The sequence below is a fragment of the Arachis hypogaea genome, chromosome 13 (genome assembly GCF_003086295.3).
Source record: "Arachis hypogaea cultivar Tifrunner chromosome 13, arahy.Tifrunner.gnm2.J5K5, whole genome shotgun sequence".
Lineage (NCBI taxonomy): Eukaryota > Viridiplantae > Streptophyta > Magnoliopsida > Fabales > Fabaceae > Arachis > Arachis hypogaea.
Genome location: NC_092048.1, coordinates 61,448,479 through 61,476,468, shown reverse-complemented (window position 1 = coordinate 61,476,468; position 27,990 = coordinate 61,448,479). Strand labels below are relative to the sequence as shown.

At 34.7% G+C, this 27,990-nt stretch overlaps 2 protein-coding genes and 1 long non-coding RNA gene across 3 annotated transcripts; 1 reads left to right on the top strand and 2 right to left on the bottom strand.

Annotated features, from left to right (window-relative positions):
- Positions 1-3,948: 3,948 nt before the first annotated feature.
- On the top strand, positions 3,949-21,747 carry LOC112738437 (cation-chloride cotransporter 1). The gene is made up of 14 exons (XM_025788903.3): positions 3,949-4,243; positions 4,456-4,627; positions 5,073-5,225; positions 5,484-5,562; positions 8,639-8,730; positions 9,725-9,839; positions 10,403-10,503; positions 10,647-10,708; positions 12,654-12,878; positions 14,434-14,548; positions 16,844-17,038; positions 17,820-18,220; positions 19,683-19,844; positions 20,507-21,747. Exons 2-14 carry the CDS (start codon positions 4,464-4,466, stop codon positions 21,586-21,588), a joined length of 2,946 nt encoding a protein of 981 aa, XP_025644688.1. The 5' UTR covers positions 3,949-4,243; positions 4,456-4,463; the 3' UTR covers positions 21,589-21,747.
- Positions 21,748-23,877: 2,130 nt separating this feature from the next.
- On the bottom strand, positions 23,878-25,433 carry LOC140177623 (pentatricopeptide repeat-containing protein At4g21300-like). The gene is made up of 2 exons (XM_072210759.1): positions 24,293-25,433; positions 23,878-24,197 (listed from the first exon to the last, which is right to left on the bottom strand). Exons 1-2 carry the CDS (start codon positions 25,431-25,433, stop codon positions 23,878-23,880), a joined length of 1,461 nt encoding a protein of 486 aa, XP_072066860.1.
- Positions 25,434-26,057: 624 nt separating this feature from the next.
- LOC112738436 (uncharacterized) lies at positions 26,058-27,581 on the bottom strand. Its single transcript, XR_003169401.3, has 3 exons — positions 27,507-27,581; positions 27,274-27,405; positions 26,058-26,373 (listed from the first exon to the last, which is right to left on the bottom strand). It is a non-coding gene; the product is annotated as an uncharacterized lncRNA (long non-coding RNA).
- Between the last annotated feature and the right edge of the window lie 409 nt (positions 27,582-27,990).

Genomic DNA, 27,990 nt, shown 5'->3' with positions numbered 1-27,990 from the left:
TTTGGCTACAAGTTACAGGCTTCTTTTTTCATGTTATTCGCATGCCCTTTTGTGAAAGAAAAAATTGATTTGTGGAGCTGCCAAGTTGATGGATTGTGTGAAAGTAGTTTACATTAATGATTGGTGTGGCTGTAATTGACGGCTGTGCTCCTCCTATTGGTTTGTTAGTAATATTTGTAAGCAATTTGGATGGTCGCTTTAGTAGAGTATTGGATGGTTGGTGTATCTGATAGACAATGCCCATATTTATTTGGATCATTACTTAAGTTTATGGTTAGACAGGTGGATTTCGTATTTGCTGCTATGTCTTCATGAATTAGTTTTTTTTATCTTAATTATAGATAGTTACAAAAGGAAAATTCTGAGGTTTGATTTTGATATATCTTCCGTAGCATAGCAGATATAAGAAAAAGACTAGAATCTTTGAGGCCAATATTTTCTTGGTTGCCTTAATACATCAGTGTTATATTCTCGTGCCATATAGCTCCAAAATACTAAAAATTAAAAAACAGCAACAAAATATACATTGACACACATTTTATATTTATTTTTTATTTTCACCTACATGCACAATAAAACAACAAATACTAACTATACAATAATTTCTTTTGCATTGCCATCAAGATTATTGTGAATTAGAATTTTAATATCCATTCTATTGTGTAAAAAAATTGTATTTTTTCAGTTATTTATCCAAACACTACAACTTTAAAATAAATATTTTTATAACTAAAAAAAACATAAAATAACTTATTTATAAGTTGCTATTAATAAAAGTCCTTCTACTTTAAGCTCTTTTTCCAAAAGAGCTTATTTAAGTTGTTAACCCAAATTAGACCTTAGTCTTAAGACCACAAATACCTTTTTCACAAATTACCTTTTTCAAATTGGACCTTAGTCTTAAGACCTTAGTCCTTCTACTGTTTGTTACTATTTACACACTACCAAGACTTCTAAATAATCATTTGGGTGATAATAGAGATAACCATCTGTTAGCCTATAGAATCAAACATCCAGCCTTTATTACTTGTAACTAACCACATACTCTACACCAAAACTATTACGAATAACCATCTGGGTACCAGTAAAAATAACCATCCGCTATCCTATTGAATCGAACATCCATATTAAAATACTTGCAACTGATCACACACACTACACCCTGATTATTTGAAATAACCATTTGGGTAACAAAAGAAATAACCATTCGCTTTTCTATTAAACCAAACATCCAGTTTATAATACTTTTAACGAATCACACACATTACACCCAAATAATTCAAAATAATCATCTGGGTAACAATAGAAATAAACATCCGCTATACTATTAAATCGAATATCCAGTTTAACATAATTGTAACTAATTATACACACCACATCAAGGCTATTACAAAATAACCATTTGGGTACCAATAGAAATAACCATCTACTACGCTATTGAATCGAAACCGACTTTCTTTGCATATGTTGCATAAATATCCTTAGCCAGCTTCAAATGCTCAAACCGCATTCCAACTCTTGGTATTTCATATCATTTCAAAACAGACATCATTCGATGAACATGAGGATTAATGGTTGATTCAAATATATATGCGGTTCACGAAAAAACAGCAATATACTAGAGACCAAACCTCATCAACAAGATCTGTGTCATGACTTCTAATAATATCCGTACATTCTATGACTTACAATCAAACATACACAAACTAATTAGATACAGTACTATTAAACAAATTTCAACTAAAAATATTTTATTAATACTTTTTCCAAAAAAATCATTAAAAATTTATTACTATACATAACTTACAAGAAATAATAACAATGAAAAGTGTACTCATAAAAAATCTCATCTAATTAGTTAGGCTTATATTAAGTATTCATATAGAGCATGCATGGACCTGCCACAACTGAATCGCACCTTCACAATCTAAAACCAAGTCCATTTCTATGCTTTGAAAAGTCAAAAAGCTCATTATTTCTTCTTGGATGTGAATGATACACTCCCATTCTCCATTTTCGTTTCTTCAATGCTTTCCTTGCCAATCCTCTCTTATTTCTTCTTCTTCTTATTTGTTTATTAATTAATTTATTTTTCTTATAGTAGTAATCAGTGTTGTATGTATTGTGGACTTGCTAATTGAAATTTTGGGGCCTTTGAGTACTATATTGTATGTTATGCATAAATGTACATATATTTTCTAACAATATTATATAGCGTGAAAAAATAAAAAAGAATGCAAAAACAAAAAATACATTTAGTGAGCATCCAAAATGAACAGCATCTCCACTTAGAGCATATTTTTCCATCTGTGAAGTGAGTTGTGATCAAATTTGTTTGTGCATGCATGGCATGGAAGCATAAGGATAGGAATTTAAAATAATCTAATGGCAACCATGTGGAATGTTTAAAACATCCGTGAATAGGTAGTTTCATTCAATTCACTTAACTAAACATGATATGCACTTCTTAAATTACACTAATCAAATGACCAAATTTAAAATTTTAAACCAATTTGGTGTTTAAACAAAACTAATAATCAAGTGCCATGTCAAAACTCAATCTAAACATCATTAAAAATAGCATAACATTACACAATTCTGAATTATAATGCCTAAAGATAACAAAATTTAAGACAAATGCTGGCCAAACATAAGAATTAAACAAAAAATTTCACTCAGGCATTTCATCGAGCATATGGTGTGCACAATATGTAAACAGGGATTTTAAACTCAACTTAAGCAGCAATCAATCCAGAAAAATCAGCCATCAAACATTTTGGAATTCAAAAAGTATCAATCCATTAATCTAAGCCTAATCTAACCACTAAAAGCAGAATTAAAAATTAGTTAAAATAAATAAACGAAAGAATACGGGCAGGAGGAAGCATGGAACCTGCGTTGGTGAAAGGGGAAGAATGAAAAGAGAGGGGTAGCAGAGGCGGTGTTGCAGCGGCATAGAGCTCAGCCGCTGCTGGGCTTTGCACAGAGACCAGGGGTAGCGTACAGGGGATTGAGGAGAAATGGAGAAAGAGGGAAGAAAAAGAGAAGAGAGGGAAGAGAGAGGGGGCAAGCGACGGTGGTCGCCGGTGGTGATGGCAGTGGTGTCGGACGGAGGGCTGAAGCGGCGAGATTCTCAGATTAATCGAGAGAATGGAGGTCACGCCGTCTTGAGGGAGGGAGTTTGTTGTTCTGATCACTGACAGTAATCGTAATTTGTTTCAAATTTCAAATTAGAAGGAAATCAAAATTAATTAATTACCCATAATTTAATTTTAATTTCAATTAAAACCCCATTGTATGTATTGTACAATAAGGATATTGTCTCCTTATACTTTTCCTTATTTTTTTTGTTAGAGATGAGATGATATTCAATTTAGTTTCTAAACTTATACGCGAGTCTTAATTTAATCTTTAAAGTTTTAATTGCCTCTATTTAATCCCTCTCAAATTTTATAATTGTAATTTACTTTAGTTTTTGGTACAATTTTCAATACAAATATTAAAGAAACGGTTGACATGAACAGTTAGATACCACGTTGAATTTTGAAAAATACTGTTGTTTTGATTTTGTCATTCAAATAATCTAAAAATAATATTATAAGTGGTGTTTATTGAAAATTTTCTTTCTAAAACAAGTGATATAACGTCGTTTTAGATTATTTGAGTGTCGAACTAAAATGATATTGTTTTACTTGTGGTATTTGGATGTTTAATTATCTATGTTAATATTTAAAGTTTGTGTGTTAAAAATTGTTTTAAGATTAATATAAATTATGTCTGTAATGTTTGAAAATTAAATAAAAATAATTAAAATTTTAAAAATTAAATTGAGGTAAGTTCAGAAATTAAATTGAGTATTAAAGGGTTAGTGATTATTGTTGTTCGTTAAAATGTACAGACGAATTGGATATTTAATAAGTATTTAAAATAACTTGGAGAAATAGTATAAAACGAAAAACGAACCCAAAGACGAGAAAAAACACCCACGTTGAATTGAATCCGACTGGTTAAAAAATGACTGCATTTGACAATTAATAATACATCCATCGCAAGAAAAAAGAAAACGAGAAAGAGAAATGAAGCCGCATTCTTATCAAATCCGGCATTGTTATTTTGCCATTGCTCCCCCTCATCGTTTTTAAGTCCCCGCGTTCTTGTGTTCTCATCTCTCTTCTACTTCTTCTTCTTCTTCTTCTTCTTCTTCATTCCCAGTCAAAGACGCTTCTTCATCTCTCTTAACTCAGTACGTATGCATACCACCGTCATCGTCATTATCATACACATAACACCTTATATGTGTTATATTTATGTATTATATATACATAGCGCATAATAATTAATAAATCAATAATAAATCTTGGATCTCAATTTTCTCGCTGCATTCTCTCTCTCTCTCTCCCTGGATTTCGGATTTCTCCGATTCACTATATTTTTTGGATCTGTGGTTTTTGTTAGATCGGAAAATGGAGGATGTGGACCTTGACGGTGGCGGTGGCAGTGGTCGCAAGTATCGGCCTGTGTTGGACAGCGATCGTGCGGTGCTTGAGATGTCTTCAATGGATCCTGGATCCTCTTCCGCTGCTTCTTCTTCTCAACCGTTTCGGGATCAACCTCCTCCTAATCTCAGGTACCACCGCATCCATGTTCTTTTTTTTTTTTTTGTCTTAAAAAAAAATACTGTATATGGCTTGCGACTGTAGTAACTTTTCATTTGGTTATTGAAAATTAGGATTAGAGTATCCGTTGGAGAAGTGCTGAATGAGTGAGAGAAATTTTTAGTGCTGCATGTTGGGTTGATCCTGTGATACTTAAGAATGACATTGGATGAGTTCGTCCGGTGGCTTATAGTAGTCAATTGATGAGCTTTAGTATATCCTTCTAATTATTGATTCAAGATTCTTAATTAAAAGTTCCACTCAGAATGGCTTGAGTTGTAACTTGTAATTTACATGACATGTGAGTGGGATTTTGATTAGGAGGATTGCCATGCATACTATACTTGTTAGGTTCCTGTTCTATTTCTTGATTGAAGTCGTTTTGTTTGGCCTGAAAGTGGCTTTTTTATTTGTCAGAAAAATAAACGTGGGTAATGGTGCTACTGAGGCTTCTAATGCTAAAGAAGGGAACAACTCTCCTAGTCAGCCACAGCCTAATGGATCCCATCAAGAATCAAAGCTTGAACTGTTTGGTTTTGATTCCCTTGTCAATATACTTGGTCTTAAAAGGTATGGAGATTCACCGGTTACTGTGAACTAATTACTAATATTCCTCTTTAGAAGTAGAATGCTGTTTTTAAATTTACATGCTACTGTTTTGTTATTCTCTGTTTTGTACTCAAACTCCAGTTTGGTCTAACGCTTCTAAATTGTTTCTTAAAGGGGAAGGTTCTTTTGATCAATGTTGATTGCAGAATTTGATAGTTTGTTTAAGCTTTGTTTGGTCATTCTGACGTAAATAAATTTTCCATTTCTGTCTTTTCTCAGCATGACTAGTGAGCAAGCTGTGCAACCATCTAGTCCTAGAGAAGGCGAAGATATTTCTATCACTGTAGGGGAGCCAAAGGTATTGCTAATTCTCAAGTTTACTTCCTTTGAATTGTATCCTTCTATATTTGCCTCTTCTAGCAGCAATGACAAATGTAGTTATGGATTGTTGAGGTAGAAGAGAGAAGAGAAAGACTGCGTGAATTCTGTCTATCTAAGTTACACAACTAAGTCTTCTTTACATAGACTGAATGTGATGAATGTACATAACTACAAGATATTACAATTTAACGATCATATCATAACTTGTTAATATCATAAATTACATAATTGTGCAAGTGGTGATGGGAACTGGCTAAGGCGGCCAACTGCAGCTGCAGTAAAATGGTGGCTGGTGGCAGTTTTCAGGCTGTCAGAAGGATGATGAGAGTTGGTGACAGGTTGAGGAAGAAATTGAAAGGACAGCACGCTTTCCAAAAAAATTCACAAAAAGACACAAGATCTTCCTGAAGACATGATTTAGTGATGATACCTTTCTCTTTTGTCTCTAGATACCATGTTGAGATAGAAGAAAGAAGAGAAAAAATGCCTGAATTACGTGTGTCTGAACTAGAACATGGAGTCTTGTTTATATCAGACTGTGTGTGCAATGAATGCTTATAATTAGAAGATATTCACAAGTAACTATGAATCATAATCGATTCTATACTATCCTAACTACACTAAATTACAGATTCTAGCACTGATTTATATATGATGTGTGCTCATTGCATTCATGGTTTGAATTTACCGAAATAATACATTGACCAAGTTAAAAAAAAATGTCATAACAAGAATAACTTAGATTTCTGAATAACTCGTTTTCTCTAGGCATTTCAAGATATTAGATAAGAAAAATAAATATTGATGATAATGTGACAATACTATTGTGAATTTTTTTTCATGATCATGGTTCATGAGTAATAGTGAGTTAGCTAAGTGACAGTGAAATCTAGAGAAGAGTTAGTTATAAGCATAGCCAGCTAGAATAAGGCAGCTATAAGGTAGTAACGGCAGTCATAACTCATAACTAACTTAAGATTGAAAGGACTATTCTTCCCTTTGGACTGGCTTCACAGCATGTTATCCTTCCTTGTAAGTAAGAACAGATCAGTGCCAAAATCACTGATAATGAACATTACACATTTGTGGAACTTCGTGTCCGATTCTCTGAATTCTCTCTTTTCCCAAAACTCTATTAATGAGTAATTGCTCCTTCCTTATCTTATCTCATAAGAATGATTTCGTGTACATGGCCATGATAATTAAAGTTATGTTCTCTTTTAATAATTTCCTCCGAAGTTTTTTTAGGCCTCCCACTACTTTTGACTATCAAACTACACTCCTTCTGATCCATGCTCCTTTCTAGTCTTGTGTGTCCCCTCATTCATCAAGATCCTCATCCCCAACATCAAGCTTATGTTTCTGTTGGTTTGTACTGCCCAACATTTAGTCACATATGACATTCTGTTGTGCTAAAACTTACCATTAAGCTTTAGTGGTACTTCCTATTGCATATAAGGCTTGAAGCATTCCTTTATTTTGAGTTTTTGACAACCTAGCTTGAATCTTATTATTTATATCTCACACTATCCCTCCAATCATTTTAGATAATGGAATCAAGATTCTTCACTTTTGTGACTTGTGGGATGATGATGTCTCCAATTTTCACTTCCAAGCTTGTGTTTATGTGTTGGTACATTCTACTTGTGTACTTTGATCTCAATTTGTCTCCACAAATCAAGCTTCTCATTTATCTCTTTTGTCAGTTTTTTAACTAGGACTATATCATCGACAAAATGCATTCAAGCTGCTGCTACACCTGCTGTTGTAGTCTTGTATATATTCTATAAGTAAATTCAAGACTCGATTATAAAGATAGGGGCTTAGTCAACCTTTAATGCAGTCCCATAGGCTTTGTTTGCAGTGATTTATGTACAATAAGATAAAGACACAAATACGCTATTTTTATATCATGTTTGGCTGCAGGGTACAAGATAAAATGCAATAAATCACAATTCTATCTATAGTTAAATTTACCATTTCGCCACAACTACTACTCCATCATCATTGTTTCCCATTCTCTCTTCCAATCATCCCAAAGCACCACCCCCACCAACCTTACCCTAAACAAATACAAGGAACAATTTTTTTTTCCCCAAAACAGCAATTATAAAAGGCAGATCCAGAGAAGGAAAAAAAAAAAAAGATGTAGGAAACAAACAAGGATGAAGGTATGATGTTGCTGTTCACGCAAAAATGAAGGAGATGACCTCCATGGGCATTGACATGGAGGAAGAGGACATGGTTGCTGTTTGCTGTCTCAGGCTGATGTTGCCACTCGTGTTGCTGCTGTTCATGCGGAAACTGAGGAGCAGCCTCCGTAGTGGCCACCATGAAGCAAGAGGATGTGGTCATGGTTCGTTGTCGCAGCATTGCTGCAGATTGTCTGACTCTGTTCTTCTTCACTAGCTGATGCTCATCGTCATCAGTGGCAGTTTTGGTGGCATTGATTTCTTATGAAGATGTGGTTGCTGTTTGCCATTGCAGGGCCATGTTTCTACTTTTATTGTTTCTGTTCACATGGAAACGAAGGAGGAGATGACCTCCATGGCTGCAGCCAAGAAGGAAGAGGACCTGGTCACTGTTTGTCATGGCAGTACAGATCATCCCCCACTTATCTTCATCACTATCATATACGTTTTCCAAGTCAATGAAGACCATATTTAAATATGTCAAGTTGCTTTGCTATCTCTCCATTAGTATTCGTAACAAGTAGATAGCTTCCATGGGAGACCTACCAGGCACAAAATCAAATCTTTTCTCTATATTGAGGTCTTCTCTTAGACTTTGCTCCATCACCCTCTACAGTGATATGCAGTCCCTCAAATATGTACTTCCTCTAATATGTACTTCTATAGTCCACTCGATGTTGGATTATTTGTTTGTTACTAGGTCGAGATGAGTTGTTCAAATTAAAGCAATCTAAGCCATATTTAATGTGGAGTTGCAATTCCTCATACTCCGTGAGAGTTTGACATTTCATGTGATCATTGGGTTTATTAATTTTGGACTTATTTCCTTTTATTTTTTTGGCCATGATCATTTATTTGCAGCCTGCTGCTCCCAAGCTGGGTACAATGATGGGTGTATTCATTCCATGCATACAAAGCATTTTGGGCATCATCTACTACATTCGTTTCTCTTGGTAACTTGCATATGTCTTTAAATCTTTCCTCAGTTATTGATTTTTTTTTTTTTGTTTTTCGAATTTAATATTTGAATATCATGGTATGATGAGAGTCTCATGAAAATATTAAAACTTGGCTTCTGTATATAAACAGTAACTCTGATTCATTAGGTTGCAACTTACAACTTAGTATTTTCACCAGTTTCAAGCAAATTATCAATCACTATGCCCACTTCTGAGAATAATTTATGGTTGAATGTCAAATCATTTGTGAGATTTGATTATAGCAACCAAATGTCATGAGTTTTCTCAAAGGCATTCATGGTTTTATATTTTCTGTCAAACATGTCTAAATTAAGTGAAGTAGCTGAGTGTGTCCTACAACAACAACAACAACAAAGCCTTATGCCCTTATCCCACTAGGTGGGGTTAGCTACATGGATCAAATGACGCCATTGTGCCCTATCATGTATCATGTCTACAGTGAGATTGTTTACTACAACCTTAGATAAACGTTGGCTGTGGCCTACAACCTTAGATAAATGCTGGGTGTTGCCTAGAACCATAAATGAGTTCCTGTTGACTAGGTTTCTTGTTGGTTTTGTGAGATAAGACTAGAAGTCTAGCATCTACGGTGTGCAAAGCTTATGACCTTTATAGAGGACCTTCCCTCTCAGAGATGTGGAGAGATTATAAATAACTCTTTAGGTTGTTTTTTGCTCTTATATAGAGAAACTCTGATCCTCTATCTTGTGCTATTCTTCTCTGTCTTAGTGAAATAGCCAACTCTCTCTCTCTCTCTCTCTCTCTCTCTCTCTCTCTCTGAATTTTCCTCACTTTCCTGCAAACTGTTTTGAGCCGATACCAAATAGGCCAATGCAGTATTTTCACTTTTGTAATATTTGTTGTAGTTTTTCTTTAACTATTTTGCATATGACTGAATTAGATGGATTTGCCATGGTTAAACTAATGGTACTTTGGATTATTTTAACCATAATCATTATTATTGTAGGATTGTTGGAATGGCTGGCATAGGAGAGTCATTTCTGCTTGTTGCTTTGTGTGGCTTGTGTACTTTTCTTACATCAATATCATTGAGTGCCATTGCGACTAATGGTGCTATGAAGGTAATTATAATAGTTGAACTACTATTTCTTTGGTATGACTATTGCCTTCTTTTGAAAATATTTGGTTAGCATTTAAAGACAGCATGCTGTCTTTAATGATTATACCACAACTTTTATGCTTGGGTTGTCAATTCTAAAAATGGAGACTGCTGATCCTGTGTTGCCCAAGTTTTGTGCCTGTGTTGTAGGGGGAAGGGGGCGTATATTTGATTTTAGCAATGGTTGAGTATCATGTTTCATGTATGAGGGCCTCATAGTCATAGGTACACCGCATAAAGTTTGGTGCACAAATCCTCTACAACACTATTGAGCCTAGGCTGGGATTAGAATAAGATCTCATTCAATCAGTTAGTACCTACAATAGGGCTATGGTTGTGTATTCTGGGAAGGTAAGTACAAGTCTGGAGTTTAAAGTTGTGAAGGTAAAGGGTAATCAATAAATATCCTTATATGATCATTGAGATTTTTATAGTATTTTTTTTTCATTGTTCTCTGCTTTAGCTTAGCTTTAAGTATTTTGCGTTGTTCATTTCAGTCTTTCTCTCGTGTTTGATCTTCTGTAGGGAGGGGGGCCATACTATCTAATAGGTCGTGCCCTTGGTCCAGAAGTTGGAGTTAGCATTGGTATATGTTTCTTCCTTGGGAATGCTGTTGCTGGAGCACTGTAAGTGCATAATATGGACTTTTCTCTCTCTGAATTTTCAGAGAGATTGGACTAGTTGATGATAGATCACATTGCCAAAATGTAGTCTCATTTATCGTGTATCATGTAATGAATTCTGAAGTTCTGTCTGTTTATGGTTCTAGCTACGTATTGGGAGCTGTGGAAACATTTTTGAAAGCAGTTCCTAAAGCTGGGATTTTTAGAGGTAATACCTTTTTCCTTTTTTCGTTTTTTTTTAATTGTTGTCATTTGTATCATTTATTTTTATGTTCACCTTGCTCCTGTATCATTTTTAATTTATTAAAAAGGGAACAATATTACAGATATAAAACATACTTCAACAATTTTAAATGGTTAATAGTATATCATAGAAACAGGTTTAGAGTTGATGGGCTGATTTTTCACTGCTTAATTCCTAATTGTTGCTGGATGGCTGTTTGTTGGCTCTTTTAAGCTAGTTTAGCAGGTTTAGGAGCAGTAGTGCTAGGCCTAGCTGCTGCCTATAAATACTAGGGGTTAGTTAGTTTTTAGTTAGTTAGAAAATTCTGTCAGTTTGTTAGTTCAGGAGAGGGAAATTCTCTCCAGAGTTGGTTAGATCCAACAGTGTACTTCCATAAGGGATTGTGATATACAATCCCTAGTTCATCAATAAAATCCCTAATTTCTGCTAGATCCTATCAGTATATTTGGAGAATTTTTCTTTTTCCAAAATAAGATAGAACAATTATAGAGTAGGTTGTTGAAGAAAGAAAATTATACAGAACAACTATTCTAATAAATATAGAATTGCATAAAAGCCATCTAGAAGATTCAAGATGGTTGGAGGAATGCTTCATGATTTATATGTGACAAAAAAAAGTGCCTTTAAATCTGGATAAATGTTATTGCATAGCTATTAAACCAACTATGTTATATGAGAGGGAATGTTGGTTGGTAAAAAGTCAACAAGAACGCAAACTTGGTGTCAAAAATGAACGCAAACTTGGTGTCAAAAATGAGGATGCTTTGATGGATGAGTTGCCATAGTAAAATGATGAAGATTTGAGGGAGAAAGTTGGATTAGTACCTATCATGAAAGGATGATGAACTGCCTTAGGTGGTATGTACATGTCTAGAGAAGGCTAGAAGATCATTTAGGTTGGAGGGTGAATAGATGGGAGATAGCCCAGTGGTTAGGGGTAGTAGGACACACAGAAAAGAACTAGAAGAACATATTAAAAAGATATTTGAGCATAGACATGATCCATGATAGGGTACAATGGTATCGTCTGATCTTTATAGCCAATCCCATCTAGTAGGATAAGGCTATGTTTAGGAGTGGTAGGCGGGCTAGCCCGCCCCGCCCATTAAGACGATCCCAATTTCTACCCTGCCCACCTAACGGCGGATTGGCTAGCTAAGCCCAGCAATTCTCTTTTTTTTTTTTTTTAATTATCAAATCATTGAATATTATAAAGAAATACATAATTTTTTCAAACATTTCAATAAACTTATAATTTCTAAAGGTATAAAAAAAATTCTAAATTCACAAATACTAAAGTCTTTATAATTCTAAATATTTAATAAACATAATCATCAACCAAGTTTTTTAAAACAAAATAATGAAACCTAACGTTGTCCAAAACAAAGCAAATATTGTCCAAAACATATAATTAAACATTGTCCAAATTTCTAATCAATCAAACATAGTCCAAATTATAACTTAGTAAAACGAACAAACATTTCAAAACCTGCATTAGGCGGTGTGGGTTAGCCGGGCTTCTTTTATTATAGTGGTCTCAAATTTCTAGCCCAGCTCGCCTTTTTTGGCGAGTTATTCAAGCCGGCCCGGCGGTTTTGGCCCGTTTGCCACCCCTAGCTATGTTATTGTTAATTGTAATTTGTTTTGGGTTTACATTATACTCTTTAAAATTGATTGCATCATAGTGATGAGGGGAAGTAGAGTTACTATGATAGTTTTGAATCAACTGAAACACTTTAATGTTGTTATTCTTTATATTATCATCATGTTGCACTCTCTCTCTCTCTCTATATATATATATATATATATATATATTTTCTACTTCAATGGTATTATGAGTAAAACTTAATTATGTTTGAAGCAAGCAATTGATTATTCGATGATTACTTTATTTGTGTTGCAAGTGCAGAGACTGTCAGCCATGTTAATGGTACTGCAGTGACACCAATAGAAGCTCCAAGTTCTCATGATCTGCAAATTTATGGGATTGTTGTGACCATTCTTTTATGCTTTATTGTATTTGGAGGAGTAAAGATGATAAATCGGGTTGCACCTGCATTTCTCGTTCCTGTTTTATTCTCAGTCATCTGCATATTCTTGGGAATGTTTGTGGCTAAGAAGGATAAACCTTCAGGTTTGTTCTTTTTTTCTAAGTCATCCAGTTTGTCATTTTTATTAAAGGATCCATGTTTTAGTTCCATCCAATGCTCATGCACACATGTACACATTTTCCCTAGGCATTTTCTGAACCAGTAACACTTGGTTGATTTTCAGAAGCAAGTTGCACTTATGGGATTTTCTCTTTCTGTTTCTTTTGTTTCTTAATGAACATGTTCTTTTTTGGGTTGGAGTGAGAGATTAAGGATCTTGGAACATCATATATAGTACTTTCAATAACAGAGTGTTGTAGAAGTAGCCTAACTCTAATGAAAACTTCTTTTAGTTTATCAATGGGGTAAAACTTCTGTCTCTTTAACTGTTATCAAAAGGATAAAATGCAATGAATTATTTGAATTCTGATTTATCAATTTAAGGAGAACCATTATCTGACAAGACCATAACCAAATATTCCAGAATATCAACTCATGCATAAAGATTTGTAACTTTTCCGACTGGATCTGGAAATATTTGTTCTAGGTTACATTTGTTACTAAATTTTTTGATATAATATTATGCAACTAAATTTTAACATTATTTGACTTGTATTTCATCTTATCTATAAAACATGACTGAAATTTTGATTTTAATGCCATTCTGAGTATTTATAAATTGTTACTGTGGAATAGCTGTAATCAAGTCGAGGCTTCCATTTTAGGATGGTCTTGAATATAGACATTAGTAGTCTTTTAAGTGACTGGCAAAGTTGCATAGAAAAAGAATAGAAATTGTTCATGTCAACAGTAGGCTTTGAAGACAATCTAGACTTTAGTAGTTTTTGAATTGACTGGCAAAGTTGCATGGGATAAAATAGAAATGGTTCATGTCTAGAATTGTGCTGCTGTAACACATACCACAACAATGTTTGTTTGTTCTTTTATTTTTTTTTTGACAAAAAGTGAATCATAATCAGTGGCAAGGCCCTAATAAACATGTTAAAATGTCATAACAAAAGGGTCGTGAACTGTTTAGTAAAGTGACAGACATTGACATTGTCCTCATTTATAATATAGAAATTGCTAATAGATTCTCAACCTTGATATTTGGTTTAAAAATTAGGATCTTTCTTTTCAGAATTGGTTCTTATTCCTGAATGAGAGATTAAAGTGTTCTGTCTTCACTTGTGGTTATTTGAAGAATCTGGTACCCCAAAGGTTCTGACGTGACAAGTCATGCTACATTGTCAAAAGCTTTGTAGCACATAAAGAAAATCAAGGAAACCAACTAATCAACTATGCTTCTCTCCTTTTCTTGAAGGAGTGAGAGTGAAAAATCAATTAAATAATAGGGAAGTAGGGAAATAAGAGTCAATAGGGTTCTTTTTTTTCTTCATTTTTCTTTTGCATTCAATACTGAATTTACTTATCAACTTATAGAACCCACATTGCTTGTAATCCCTTGATGATGAGTGTTGAGGGCTTTTTTATTTATTTTTTTTAAAAAATAGGAAAGACATTTTTTGCTTATAAATGTGTATTTACAAATGTTTTTTGTTCACATATTTTTTCCCCCTTTATCCATGTTTGATTCAGAGGGATTTACTGGTTTGAGTTGGGAGACAATTAAAGATAATTGGAGTTCAGATTATCAAAAAACTAATGATGCTGGAATCCCAGAAACTGATGGCCATGTAAGCTGGAATTTCAAGTAGGTCTTTCTCATTCGTTTACATTCATTTGCCCTATTTTACCAATATAACTTACAATGATTATGCATGCATCTTAAATCTGTCAATGAATGATGTGGGGGCAAAATGCTTTAATTTTAGGTGATAAAGTTTGAAGAAGTTGAGAGAATGAAAAGAGTGTAAGAGGAGAAGAGAAAAGAGATCGGGAAAGAAAATGAGAATGAGTGTTATGTCTTTATGTGTAATAACACTAAGGCCCAATTTGGGTAAACAGCTTAATTAAGCTCTTTTTGAAAAAATAGCTTCAACAATAAATGCTTATATTAAAAGTAGTTTATAAATAAGTTATTTTGTGTTTGGTTTTTCAGTTCTAAAAGTGTTTATTTTAAAAGAAATGTGATTAAAAGCTTTTTATTATGAGAGAAGTAATTTTTTTTAACTTTTCCATAAGCACTTAAATAACTTCTTAGAAAGCTATAATTTGGTTTTGAAAATTGCACTAGATATTAATACTACTACTTTTCATAAGTCAAAAGCTCAAAAAAGTAACTTTTGAAGCTTCCCAAATGGGCCCTAAGCTCATGGCCTTATATACAGTGAGGATACAGAGAGCTTACACTTTAGTTAGTTATTTATTCTAACATATTCTAGCAGGTTCTGATCTTCCTGCACTAACTGAATCTAACTGATTCTGACTTCTCTAGACTTTTCTAGACACTTCTAAAACCTCTCTTTAGCTTACTCTATTATTAGGCAATACTCTACAATACATTTTAGGAAATGTCTCTATATCTATATCTTTTATATACAATTATACAATATATATAATGAGGATACCAAAAAGTAATTGATTTTGGTCTCCAAATTTTTTACTACTTTTACCCTTATACCATGTATAACTGCTTTTAGTAGTTATTTTTCTTTCCTCCACAGACTTTACATTATCGTTGCATCTTCGTATCTTCTTTTATTTGTTATCTTTCGAATTTAAAAAACAAAATACTCAACCAAAATCCATTTAAAAGAATAAATAAAAATTTGACTTGACAAGCATGCAGTGCCTAACAAGTCCTTAGTAGCAATAGTATGGATTCATTATACTTAATCTTCATATCTTACGGCTGAATCAACTGAAGTATTACACTAAATGGTATATCGACACTCCTGTGTCTGCTGTTCTTCGTTGGCTGATATATTAACTTAATGATGCAGGATTTTTAAATTAGACAGGAGAATGGTTTTAATTTCATTTAATTAATTTGATTTGCTTGAGGCCTAAAGATTCTCGATGAGGTTGGAAGTAAGGAGTTCTCTGTTAGTGCTTTTCAGCTAGTGGGTTCTTTCCCTTCCAAAAAATGCACTGCAAAAATTGACGTCTGCAGCAGGATATTGCATTACTTGGACCAAAATATCTGAATTTAGTGAAAAGAAACTACTCGTTCACAGGGCAATTCCACAATTTACCGAATCTACCAGAAAGCTTGATCTATATAGATCTTGCAGTAGGGAACTGCAAATGAAGGCAACCCAATGATGTGGAATCTAAATTGAACATTAAACAGAATGGGGTCAAACAATGTTATTAATGTTTATTCAATTAGGAACAACGGTCCCAAAAAAATGACTTTGACAGAAGATTTAGATTTAGATAGGTGAATAGGGTTAAACAAAGGAAGGTGAGACTCTAATTCATTGACCTCTCTACCATTGAAGTTTAGAATAAAAATGGTGAGAGATAATGGTAAGCAATAACTGCAAAACAAGAGGGCAGACATCCTAAAATCTAATTTCCCCATCTTTCCAATGCCTTTGTTGTTAATAAGCCCTCAAGGACGTTGCTTAAATTTGTTCAACTCTATTATGAGGAACCAGGTAAAGCAAGAGAAAGATTTACATAGGATTGAAATATAAAAATCCTCACCAGGGTTTTAAAACTTCTGTACATTGAAGATGAAATATCGAAGCTTGAAATAGACCTGAAATAGGTAGCCCTTAGCTCCTATTCCATAATTATATTGTAACTTTTTATATTAAGTATATGCCATCAAGCCCAACATTTACTGATGATATGAAACTAGATTTTATAAGTTGCTGTCAGTTGCAAACCAGTTTCTGTGGTCCCAATCAGCATGGGCTGCAGGAGAAAGATTTAGAAAATTTTCACTATTTAAGATTATTTATCACTATAATTGATAAAGTTAAAATTATTTCACATTTAATGCAGGATCCTGAGGGACCAATTTGTTTAAGCATTTTCTAGTTTATGATATTGGAATGACTTTTCAATTTTTCTAATTATATTCTTTCCTTCCCAGTTCATTAGTAGGCCTCTTTTTCCCAGCTGTGACAGGAATAATGGCAGGTTCTAATAGATCAGCTTCTCTAAAAGATACTCAGCAATCAATTCCTATTGGGACATTATCTGCAACACTTATTACTACTTCTCTGTATTTTATTTCTGTGTTATTTTTTGGCGCTGTTGCCACCAGAGAGAAGCTTTTAACAGACAGGTAATTTTTGGTCCGAAACTTCTTTGTATAATTGTTTCCTCATGAAAGAAGATGTATTTGAAATGATGAGAAAAATTGAATGGACTGATCTGGACTTCTGCTGAGAAAGAAAAAGATTAGAATAAACTCAAAAGACCTAGGCCCCTCTGTGTGTACCTACGTTGCACAGGTTTGTGCAAACTTGAAGCGTACCCATACCGGGTACAAGCGTGTGATGGGTACATGCAAGTATGCAAAGAACAAAAATAGATAAAAAAAAATAGAAAGTTTCCTACAAAATAAACGAGCTAGGTATGGTTTGGGTACATTTGAACAACTTGGCACAAGTTTTCCATCGTTTTTGGAGTGTTCTTTAAATTTTTTTCCCTTAATCTATGCTTTCAAAGAAAGCAACCATTTTCAAACCCTTTGTCACTTTTTTCATTGTTTTTTAATCTTTGTTTTAAGAAAACAACCATTTTCAAACCCTGTGTTACTTTTGTTTGATTTCACATGGAACATGTTTTAGTAGGTGAAAATTTACAGTTTATTTTGAAAAGTTGATGCCCATACCCCATGCAACATAGATGTGCACCAAGAAGTCCCTTTAAAAACAGGAACCCATTTGATTACCTTTGGTAGTCAACTTATGAAAAATATGTAATTCATCATGGTTTTTAATTATTGTGAGTTTTGGGCATCCATGTCAGAAGAAACTCTTCTATTCACTTTTTTGAATGGATAAACCCCTTAAATATTGCCAATTTACTTCATCTGTTTTTGATATGGAGATTTATTGCAGGCTACTAACGGCTACAGTCGCCTGGCCTTTTCCTTCACTAATTAAAATTGGGATTATTCTTTCAACTTTGGGTGCTGCTCTTCAGAGTCTGACCGGTGCCCCACGTCTGCTTGCAGCAATAGCCAATGATGATATTTTACCTATTCTGCGCTACTTTAAAGTTGCAGATGGCAGTGAGCCTTATGCTGCTACCCTTTTCACTGCTATCCTATGTGGTGTGTGTGTCATTATTGGGAATCTGGATCTTATCACTCCAACTATAACTATGTTTTTCCTTCTATGTTATACGGGTGTCAACTTGTCCTGCTTCCTTCTTGATCTTCTAGATGCTCCTAGTTGGCGACCTCGTTGGAAATTTCATCATTGGTTTCTCTCTCTTGTTGGAGCATTACTTTGCATTGGTATGGTGTCTTTTTTGTGCATATTTGTCATTATTGTCTATCAGCGGATTCATTTTGCTTCTATTTGGCCGCATCTTGGTTGTTTCAATTATTTTTTCTGCTTTATGCATGCTTCCCTCTCCTTTCTTTCTCTGTCTTTTATTTTCTTTTTCTTTTTTTTTTCTTTTTTTTTTTCTTTTTTTGTGTTGTGGCGAGGTGGGGATGCGGGGGGTTTGCAACTATGGTAAAGATATAACGCTGAAATTAAAGCTTTGAATGTGATAGAGTGCCCTCAACGCACCATCTTTGAAACAGCATAGATGGTAGAACACCAGTTTACCGTGTTATAGGTGCATATAATTTGGGTTGGGAAATGGCTGTGTATTACATTAGTAGTATTATATTCCTTGCCCTAGTGCTTCTTTGATATTCATAATTTGAAACTGCAAACCATAACATTCCAGTTGCTATTGCATTGAGATTTAGATTTTAGATTAGAAAATAATTGAGCATTCTTGATATTCCTTGCCCTCAACGCACCATCTGTGAAACAGCATAGATGGTAGAACACCAGTTTACCGTGTTATAGGTGCATATAATTTGGGTTGGGAAATGGCTGTGTATTACATTAGTAGTATTATATTCCTTGCCCTAGTGCTTCTTTGATATTCATAATTTGAAACTGCGAACCATAACATTCCAGTTGCTATTGCGTTGAGATTTAGATTTTAGATTAGAAAATAATTGAGCATTCTTGTAGCAATAGATGTTTGATTTCCAATATCCCGCAAATTCACTGTGGTTTGGATTCTCCTGTGTGAAGCTTTGACATTTGGGACATGTTTATGAATAGGTTTACAATATGTCCAGTCCAGTGAATACTTTCTTTTTCAAATAGCAATAGCAGACACAGACTGAGCCACATTTATAACATGAAGATATGAATTTGCCCGTCTTTGGTTCAAAAATGTCTGCTAAGTTTTGTCATGATAATCTTAATCGTATCATTCACACGGAGATAGACATGGCACAAGTTGGTGATGATAAAACGAAGGATGATCTATATATATATATATATAGTCAAACTCTTGAATTAGTTGAATAGCAGTGTTGAACCTTTTGAACTAGGTTTGCAGAGATTATTTGAAGCTGTAAAGCAATGTATAATCCACATATGAAACTTGACTCACTTGGGAAAGAAAGCCTCCTTCTAAGTTTATACAACGTACTCTAGTGGTTCATATCTAGATGTAGAGGCCAAAGGGGCATGCCACTAAGAGAAATACACAAAGATCATCAAAAGTTCTCTCATTTCTTATAAATACCAAAATTACGTGGGTCTTTATGGAAGAGTAAAAAAGTTTAGCCTGTGACTATAGCTTTCTATGAACCATTTTATACTTACTTCTTCTGCTGCTTATGTGTGTTTTCATGTTAACCCTCAATTTTGCAATGCATCATTTTTTCCTTGTTTCCAATGCAGTGATTATGTTCCTGATCTCGTGGTCATTCACTGTGGTGGCTTTGGCCCTTGCAAGTCTTATATATAAGTATGTGGGCCTCAAAGGAAAGGCTGGCGACTGGGGAGATGGTTTCAAAAGTGCATATTTCCAACTAGCACTTCGGAGCCTTCGATCACTAGGAGGTATATACCTTTCAAATTCAGTCAACTAGATAATATGATACAATATATTATGCATTAATGTTGTTGATCCTGGCATCAAGGCATGATTGGTTGGAGAAAAAAGAAATATTACTCTTAAGGTCCTTGAGAGCTTTCAAGAAAACGACTAAAGAACGAAGGACCAAATTACCCATGAAAATCTGTCTCTGAAAAATTTTTCAATGAAAAAAATAATTAAAATCCTTGGGGAAAATAGCCCACGAAACATCATGTTGCAGACAAAATCAACACGTTTTGTTCTGACATGGATAATTTTGTCATTGACATGATTTATCATGCATAATTGATACTTCACTCAAAGAAAAACAAAATAGCTATAATTTATTAATTGGGAATTAAGTTGTTCACTGAACTTTGTGTTCATGGATAATTTCATACTTTAAGTATTCTCATTAAGTTTTTTCAATTCAATGACAACATTAATGAACTTTCTGTGTACAGAATAATCTATTAAGGTTGATATTTAGGCTTCAAGTTTAATAATTTTGCATTGCTTCTCTTTACCAACTCTATGTATGACGAAATTTTATGTCAGTTGCTTTATGTATAGAATATTTTTTTGTAGAAAACCAAGTATGCCCAAAACAATTTTTATCTATTAACTTATTTTGTAATGTCCGTAGAAAACCAAGTACACCCAAAGAATTGGTATCCAATTCCACTCGTGTTTTGCCGGCCCTGGGGTCAACTACCAGAAAATGTTCCATGTCATCCCAAACTTGCAGATTTTGCTAACTGTATGAAGAAGAAAGGTCGAGGAATGTCTATATTTGTCTCTATACTGGATGGAGACTACCATGAATGTGCTGAAGATGCCAAGACTGCTTGTAAACAGCTCAGTACCTACATTAATTACAAGAATTGTGAAGGTGTGGCTGAGATTGTTGTCGCCCCTAATATGTCTGAAGGCTTTCGTGGTATCGTTCAGACAATGGGCCTTGGGAATCTCAAGCCAAACATTGTGGTGATGCGCTACCCAGAGATCTGGCGTCGGGAGAACTTAACAGAAATCCCCAAGACATTTGTTGGGATAATTAACGACTGCATTGTTGCAAACAAGGCAGTAGTCATAGTGAAGGGTCTTGATGAGTGGCCCAATGAGTACCAGAAGCAGTACGGCACGATTGACCTCTACTGGATTGTGAGAGACGGTGGTCTCATGCTGCTGCTCTCTCAGCTGCTTCTTACCAAGGACAGCTTTGAGAGTTGCAAAATTCAGGTTTTCTGCATTGCAGAAGAGGATGCAGATGCAGAAGTGCTGAAAGCTGATGTGAGAAAATTCCTTTATGATCTTCGGATGCAAGCAGAAGTCTTTGTCATTCCCATTTCTTCACAAGAAAATGGTGGGTCTCCCCAGGATGAGTCACAGGATGCATTTAAAGGTGCTCAACAAAGAATTGATGATTATCTAAACAAAATGAAGGCAGCAGCAAAGAAAGATGGCACCCCTCTAATGGCAGATGGTAAGCGCGCAGTTGTGAATGAGCAGCAGGTCGAGAAGTTCCTGTTCACAACGCTTAAGCTCAATTCAATAATGTTGAGATACTCAAGAATGGCTGCTGTTGTTTTGGTAAGTTTGCCTCCACCTCCACTGAACCACCCAGCATATTTCTATATGGAGTACATGGATATGTTGCTGGAAAATATACCGAGGATTTTAATTGTAAGAGGATACCGTAGAGACGTTGTAACTCTATTCACATAGTTTTGAACTGGATTCTAGGACATTAATTACTTCCTTTTCTGTTTATAATTTTGTAGTTTACATGTAGTGTTCATTCTTTGTACCCATTTTCTTGCTCAAGAGGATCTACTGTATCACCAGATTATAATAGAAAAATTAAACTGTATTCATTTTGGAACATCGTTTGAATTGTTTGTTTTCTTATTTTGAATCTCTCTTTTTGGGTTTACATCAGCATGAGATTATTATTATTATTATTATTATTATTATTATTATTATTATTATGGCAAAGCCTCGTAAAATAGTGATTAGTGTCTAACTCAGTTGACCAAGTCTAAGCATTAAATATAAAGTATCTGAATAAAATAAAATTCATCACTTAAAAAATACATAAGGTAAACTAATCGGATTTATGATCTTAGTTTGAGTTAATTTTAAGTCAATTTTAAAGTAGCTGCATAGAGAGAATGAAATGGTACATGAAAAAATAAAATAACGTCACCACCTTAAGCTTCTGGTCATAATTCAAACAACTTTTGTGCTAAAAACGTAGTGCAGAGGCATTTAACTCAATATGGCGCCCCAAATCATTAGTGGACTCTTTTGTGGTATTTATCGACACATATACAATGTTGCTACTCTTTCGGAATTTCCTTAATGCAACTTACACTTAATAGGTTGATGTGTCTACATTGGATGCATTCCTTGTGTGCCGTTTCCTTAATCCTTATAAAATATGCTATGCTTGTTTGTATCTTCCTAGTCCATGTCTCTTCATAAGTTCTGAGCTTCTCTTCCTTTTCATTCTCTCGTTTTCCTTTTCTCTCTAACTTCACTCCATTTTCTCTCTCAATTATTTTATCTGACTACTCTGCAATTGGTTACCTCTGTGGTTCATTCATGGGTGAATAAGTATGCTATTTGTTGTAAGCGTTGTCTTTAAATTTTACTATTTCAAGAAAAGGACAAATAAATCTTTAGTCTTTTGTTGGAGAAACAAATTGTTTCCTAATCAAAAAATACAAAAAAGTCTATCACTTCTTAAAATACAAGAAACTTGGGTTCTTCCTCGTCCATTTTGTCCTATAAACTATAATGCCGTCGACTGATGTGTCCGTTACAAGTTTGACATGACTGTAATATGCGACATAGGATTAGTGTTAAAATAATGTGTTAGGGTTTATACTTTGTTAAAATACTGTTAATTTGGTTTAAATACCATTAGATAAATTAAATTTATACTAAAAGAATTAGAGTGGTATTAGTGATTATTTTTTTAATAAGTGATTGTTGATGTTGCACTATTTAACTTCTCAGGAGGATGATACATTTGTTCTGTCGGTGGGAATTTTATTAAAAACTCCAGTAAGGATTCCCAAACATAATATTTCCTCAGAAATATAATTTTTTAGAATATATTTCTTAACCTTAAACCAAACGATCACTAGTAATTTTTGAAACACTTTAGCAAACGGTTAGATGAAGATTAATAAAATTTTTAAATATATTCATGTTTGTTAATAATCAAAATTCAAGAAACATTCAAAGCTAACAAGGTGTTTTTGAGAGACTTGTTTGATTGGCAATGTGTTTGTTTGTCAAGGTATTGTTGCTTTAGATCCTTTTGTTTGCTATTGTGTTATCTCCCTGTATAACCCTCTGACTTTGTAGTTACTCTCTCTGGAGAGTATCGCGTCTTCTAAACTAATCGATAAAATATAAAATATAAAATAAGAAAAAAAATGAAATAAAAAACAACCCAAAAGATGTAACTCGTAATGGAGTGAGTGATAATACTTTAGTAATAACCACATGAAGTGGTATTGTTGGACGACAAACAAAATTGAATTGATGATCACTAGTTTCAATTTTCAAATATCAGCATGAAAGAATACAAATTAGTCCAATTTTGGGACTACAAAAAATTGAATTGATGATCACTAGTTTTAATTTTCCATTATCAGCATGAAAGAATACAAAATTGGTGGCTAATATTTAGTGTACACCATTTTTATAATAATATGGATTACATAGAACAAACTTTTGCTCTTGCTGATGCTTGGAATATAGAAATTAGTTGTTTCCATTCAAGTTTTTACAACGACTTGTGGATGCAGTGGAAGGTATGGTTGAGGAACATAACCCTGTTTTTTTAACTCAAGGAGACGACTCTCCAGAATCATATAGATCTCAAAAGATTGTGGGTGACTACCATCAGCAGCAGAAAACATATGGGTGCTGCCGTTCACATCAATCCAGCTGTATCCGCATATTTTCTGAACTCCTTTTTCCTTCATTCGACTTCGAATCTTAAGAACATCTGACCACTCCCTGCACCGGCATGTATATTCGAAAGCAATACATAGTACCCCGAATTTTGGGGTCTAACTCCAGAAGATGTTCGGAAGCTAGTCTGGCCAACTCAACATTGCCATGAACCCGACAAGCTCCTAGTAGTGTCCCCCAAACACCTGCGTCTGGAGCACGCGGCATGCTCTTTATAGTATCGAGTGCCTCGTGCAAACAACCAACTCGACCATACAAATCTACCATGCATGCATAGTGCTCCATCTTAGCACAAATCCCATAGCTTTCAGTCAGGCAACGGAAATATGATATGCCTTCATCAACTAGGCCAGCATGAGCACAAGCAGATATTATAACAAGGAAAGTAACGTGATCCGGGTGAATCCGGCTTTTAACATTTCATGGAATAGATCGAGACATTCCCTGGGGCGACCATGGTTTCCATATGCAGCAATGATGCTATTCCATGAAATTTCATTCCTCCAGTACATCAGGTCAAACACATACTGAGCCATGGCTAATTTTCCACATTTAGAATACATGTCTATCAGTGCACTTGTAACAATAGTGTCAGAAGTAAATGCATTTCTTATCACAAAGCCGTGCATCTCTTTCCCAGAATAGAGTGCCGGTATATTTGCACTCGCAGAAAGTGCAGATGATAGGCTCACGGAATCAAACTTGGTTCCACTCCTTCCCATTCCACGAAAAATATTAATAGCCATTTCTGGTTTACCATTCTGTGAGAAGCTTGTAATCAGTGAGTTCCAACATACACTATCTCTTTCAGGCATCCTTCTGAAAAATTGATATGCAAGATCTAGTCTTCCACATTTTGAATACATATCTGTGATGGCAGACCCCACATGAAGCACACTATCAAGTTGATTTTTCAGAATGACACAATGTAATTCTTTCCCTAATCTCAGAGAAGCCGAAGCAGCACATGCGGGCAAAACAGCAGCCATGGTCAGGCAATTAGGCACCATTCCCTCCTGAACTAACCACCTAAAAAAATCTATAGCATCAATATACAGACCATTAAGTACATAGCCCGAGATCATAGCTGTACAAACTGCAACATCAACTGAAGTATTCTGCTGGAAAATCTTGCATGCCGTATCCACGTCCCTATTCTTTAAGTATACGTCAATAAGTGAACTCTTTAAATAAACATCAAAAGGAATCCTGTGCCGGACTATATAACCATGAATTTCTTTACAATGTTTGGTACTACTACTACCAGATTCAACAATAGAAGGAAGGAAACTTGCGAAAGTGATCGAATCTGGTTTGACACTAGCAGAGATCATTGCATTAAATAAAGTTAAGGCCTCATCTGCCAATCCATTTTGCACATATCCAGCAATCAACCCATTCCAAGTAACTGTATCAGTCTGTGGCATTGAATCAAATAACCTACATGCATCAACAAGGTTACCACATTTGGAATACATGGAAAGTAGTGTGTTTGCTACCTGCGAATCATGCTGGAACCCACTACCAATAACAAGACCATGAAGCTGAGTACAACATAAAACATCCCTCTTGTAGAGCATAATGATAACATACAAGTAAAAGTTACTGAATTGGGTTTGATATAACAATTCCTCATTTCCTGAAAGTTTCTATTGCATTGTTAAAATCACTGCTAGTTACATAACCATTTAGCATGACATTCCACAAAACGCAGTCTCTTACAGACAATTCATCGAACACTTGCCTTGCATCACAAATACACCCATTATCTGCATACAACTTGATCAAGGCACTACCAACAAACAAGTCCACATGGATCCCTATTGACCGAATTGTGTTATGCACCATCTTACCCAATGCAACATTATTTGAACCACCACAAGCTTTTATAATGTAAGGGAAAGTGTATTTATCAGGCGAGACTCCACTACCCAACATCATGAAGTAAAACAACAATGCAAAATCATGCCACCCAACATCACAAACCTCTTATCATCCAATTCCAGGGAAGTGCATAGCCCAACTCAAGCCTGAAAACAAGTTCCTAGCATCCCTGATGCTACACAAAGAACATACAACCTGCAATTCTTGAACCCAACACATCGATATCACTCATTCCACAAACAGTGACCAAGCATGAATTGCTTGACCTGTGGAAGCAAGAGGAATCAGAACAAGAACGGAACAGAGACTCAATTGGGTTGTGAGAGGCTCTAGATGTTGTGCGTTTGGAAAGCGGTGTTTGGGATGGCATAATTGTAATTATCAGCGTGCACAATGAATTTGGAAGTTGAAGCTGTAACATGTGAGAGAGTTCTGGTGCACGCAGAGCAAAGGCTTCTGTTGTACATTTGAAGATAGGGGAGTATTGGGACGGGTGAAACCGGATTTGTCCTGACCCAAACCAGGACCTAAATATTGACCGGGTCTATTTTGAGACTCTTACCCGACCTTAAACCCAACGAAACCTCATTACTTTCGGGCCACAAAATTGTCTTATACAAATTCCAACTCATCAATCTACAAGAACAAATCCATATACCAAGAGTCAGATAGTTTGCTAGAATTGGACTCAAGAAACCAAGTATAAACTCATCCAATTACAAGCAAACTAGTGAAGGAATAAAACAACAATCCAATCTAATAGGGTCATATTGAAAAAAGAATGTCCTAACTCAATGAAGCTATAACCCTTGATTGATAGCTCTTTCAAATCTTTGGGTAAAATGTAAAATGTTTACATCAACTCAATAATGAAAGAGCTTGAATTTGTATACAAAAGATTTCAGCAAAAGCATAATACTTATTAAGAAAACTGCAGTTACATCAACTCAACAAGTACTCAGAACAAATGTATATAACAAAAGTGCCTACATCGAGATAGAAGCATGAGATGGATGAATTATCCATAATTTCATCCAAAAAAGGGGGGAAATGTTAATATGCTTCTTATAAACCATTTTAACAAGTTCTCTTCCTCCCATTAGTATTTATCTAAAATTCTAAACATAATGAAAGGTAAAAAAACAAGAACAGAGAACAACCAAACCAATAAATAACAGAAAAATATGCTTAATAATGCCATAACATACGAATCAATATTTCTAACCAGAATTCAGAGCTCAAGCATAAAAAAATTTAGTAGTTTCTTTTTTTTTTTTTTCTCTCCCTTTCTTTCTATAGAAAAGATAATCATAATCACGGGATACTATCAACTATATAACTACTGCATATGTTTACACAACAAAGCAAGAAAATGTATAACACAAGTGACTCTCCAGGATATGGAAAACCTGTAATTGCGTTTACGTGTATCATAATCATTACATGCTTAGTTTCTTAAACCAATAATAACAATAATGGGGTTTTAGAATTAAATCAAGGTTTCTCACCAAAAACAAAAAATAAATAAAGGTTTACCTGCTGAAACTTGAAAGGCTGCTCCGTTGCTTCAAGCGATCATGCACTGTAAAATGTGCCATAATTTGATCATAAACCTTTTTTTAATTGCAAATTGCGAAATCTGAAGCTTTGAGCTTAAAAGCTTAGGAACTGTGCCAAAAACATAAATATTAATTGTGTATTGGTTGATACTTGATTATTTAAAATTATAAGACTAAGTAGAAAAACTAGATAGAACAAAAAATAATTACTTCACTACCGCCTCATGTCCGCAGCTCCGTCACCAGCACGTCATCAACTGGATTATATCCCCTTCTGCCGCCACACTTCATTCTATTCTTTGCTTCTCTAACAGCACAGGAACATGCCCAAGTGTTTACCGCGAAGATTTTGTTAAAGGTCTCCATTACAGTATTCGCCACCGTCGAGTAGGTTCCGTCGAGCTTGCCAGTGAAATTCACCAGTATATGGACCTTCGAATCGAAAGCAAGGATTTGGAATCTATTTATGTTAGCGGAAAAGTAATCGAATTTTTGGAATCTAACTTTAAAGTGAGAAGTGGAACAGAGAAGGTGTGTGTTGGATGTGAGAAAAATGAAGAAAAAGAGATCTGAAATGAACAGCTCTGATGTCAAGGTCAGTTTATAAAGTAGAAGATGTCTGCACCTGCTCTTGCTCACTTATAATCGGTTTATAAAGCTAGAGGAGGCTAGTGGCGGCGGTGTGGAGGTTAAT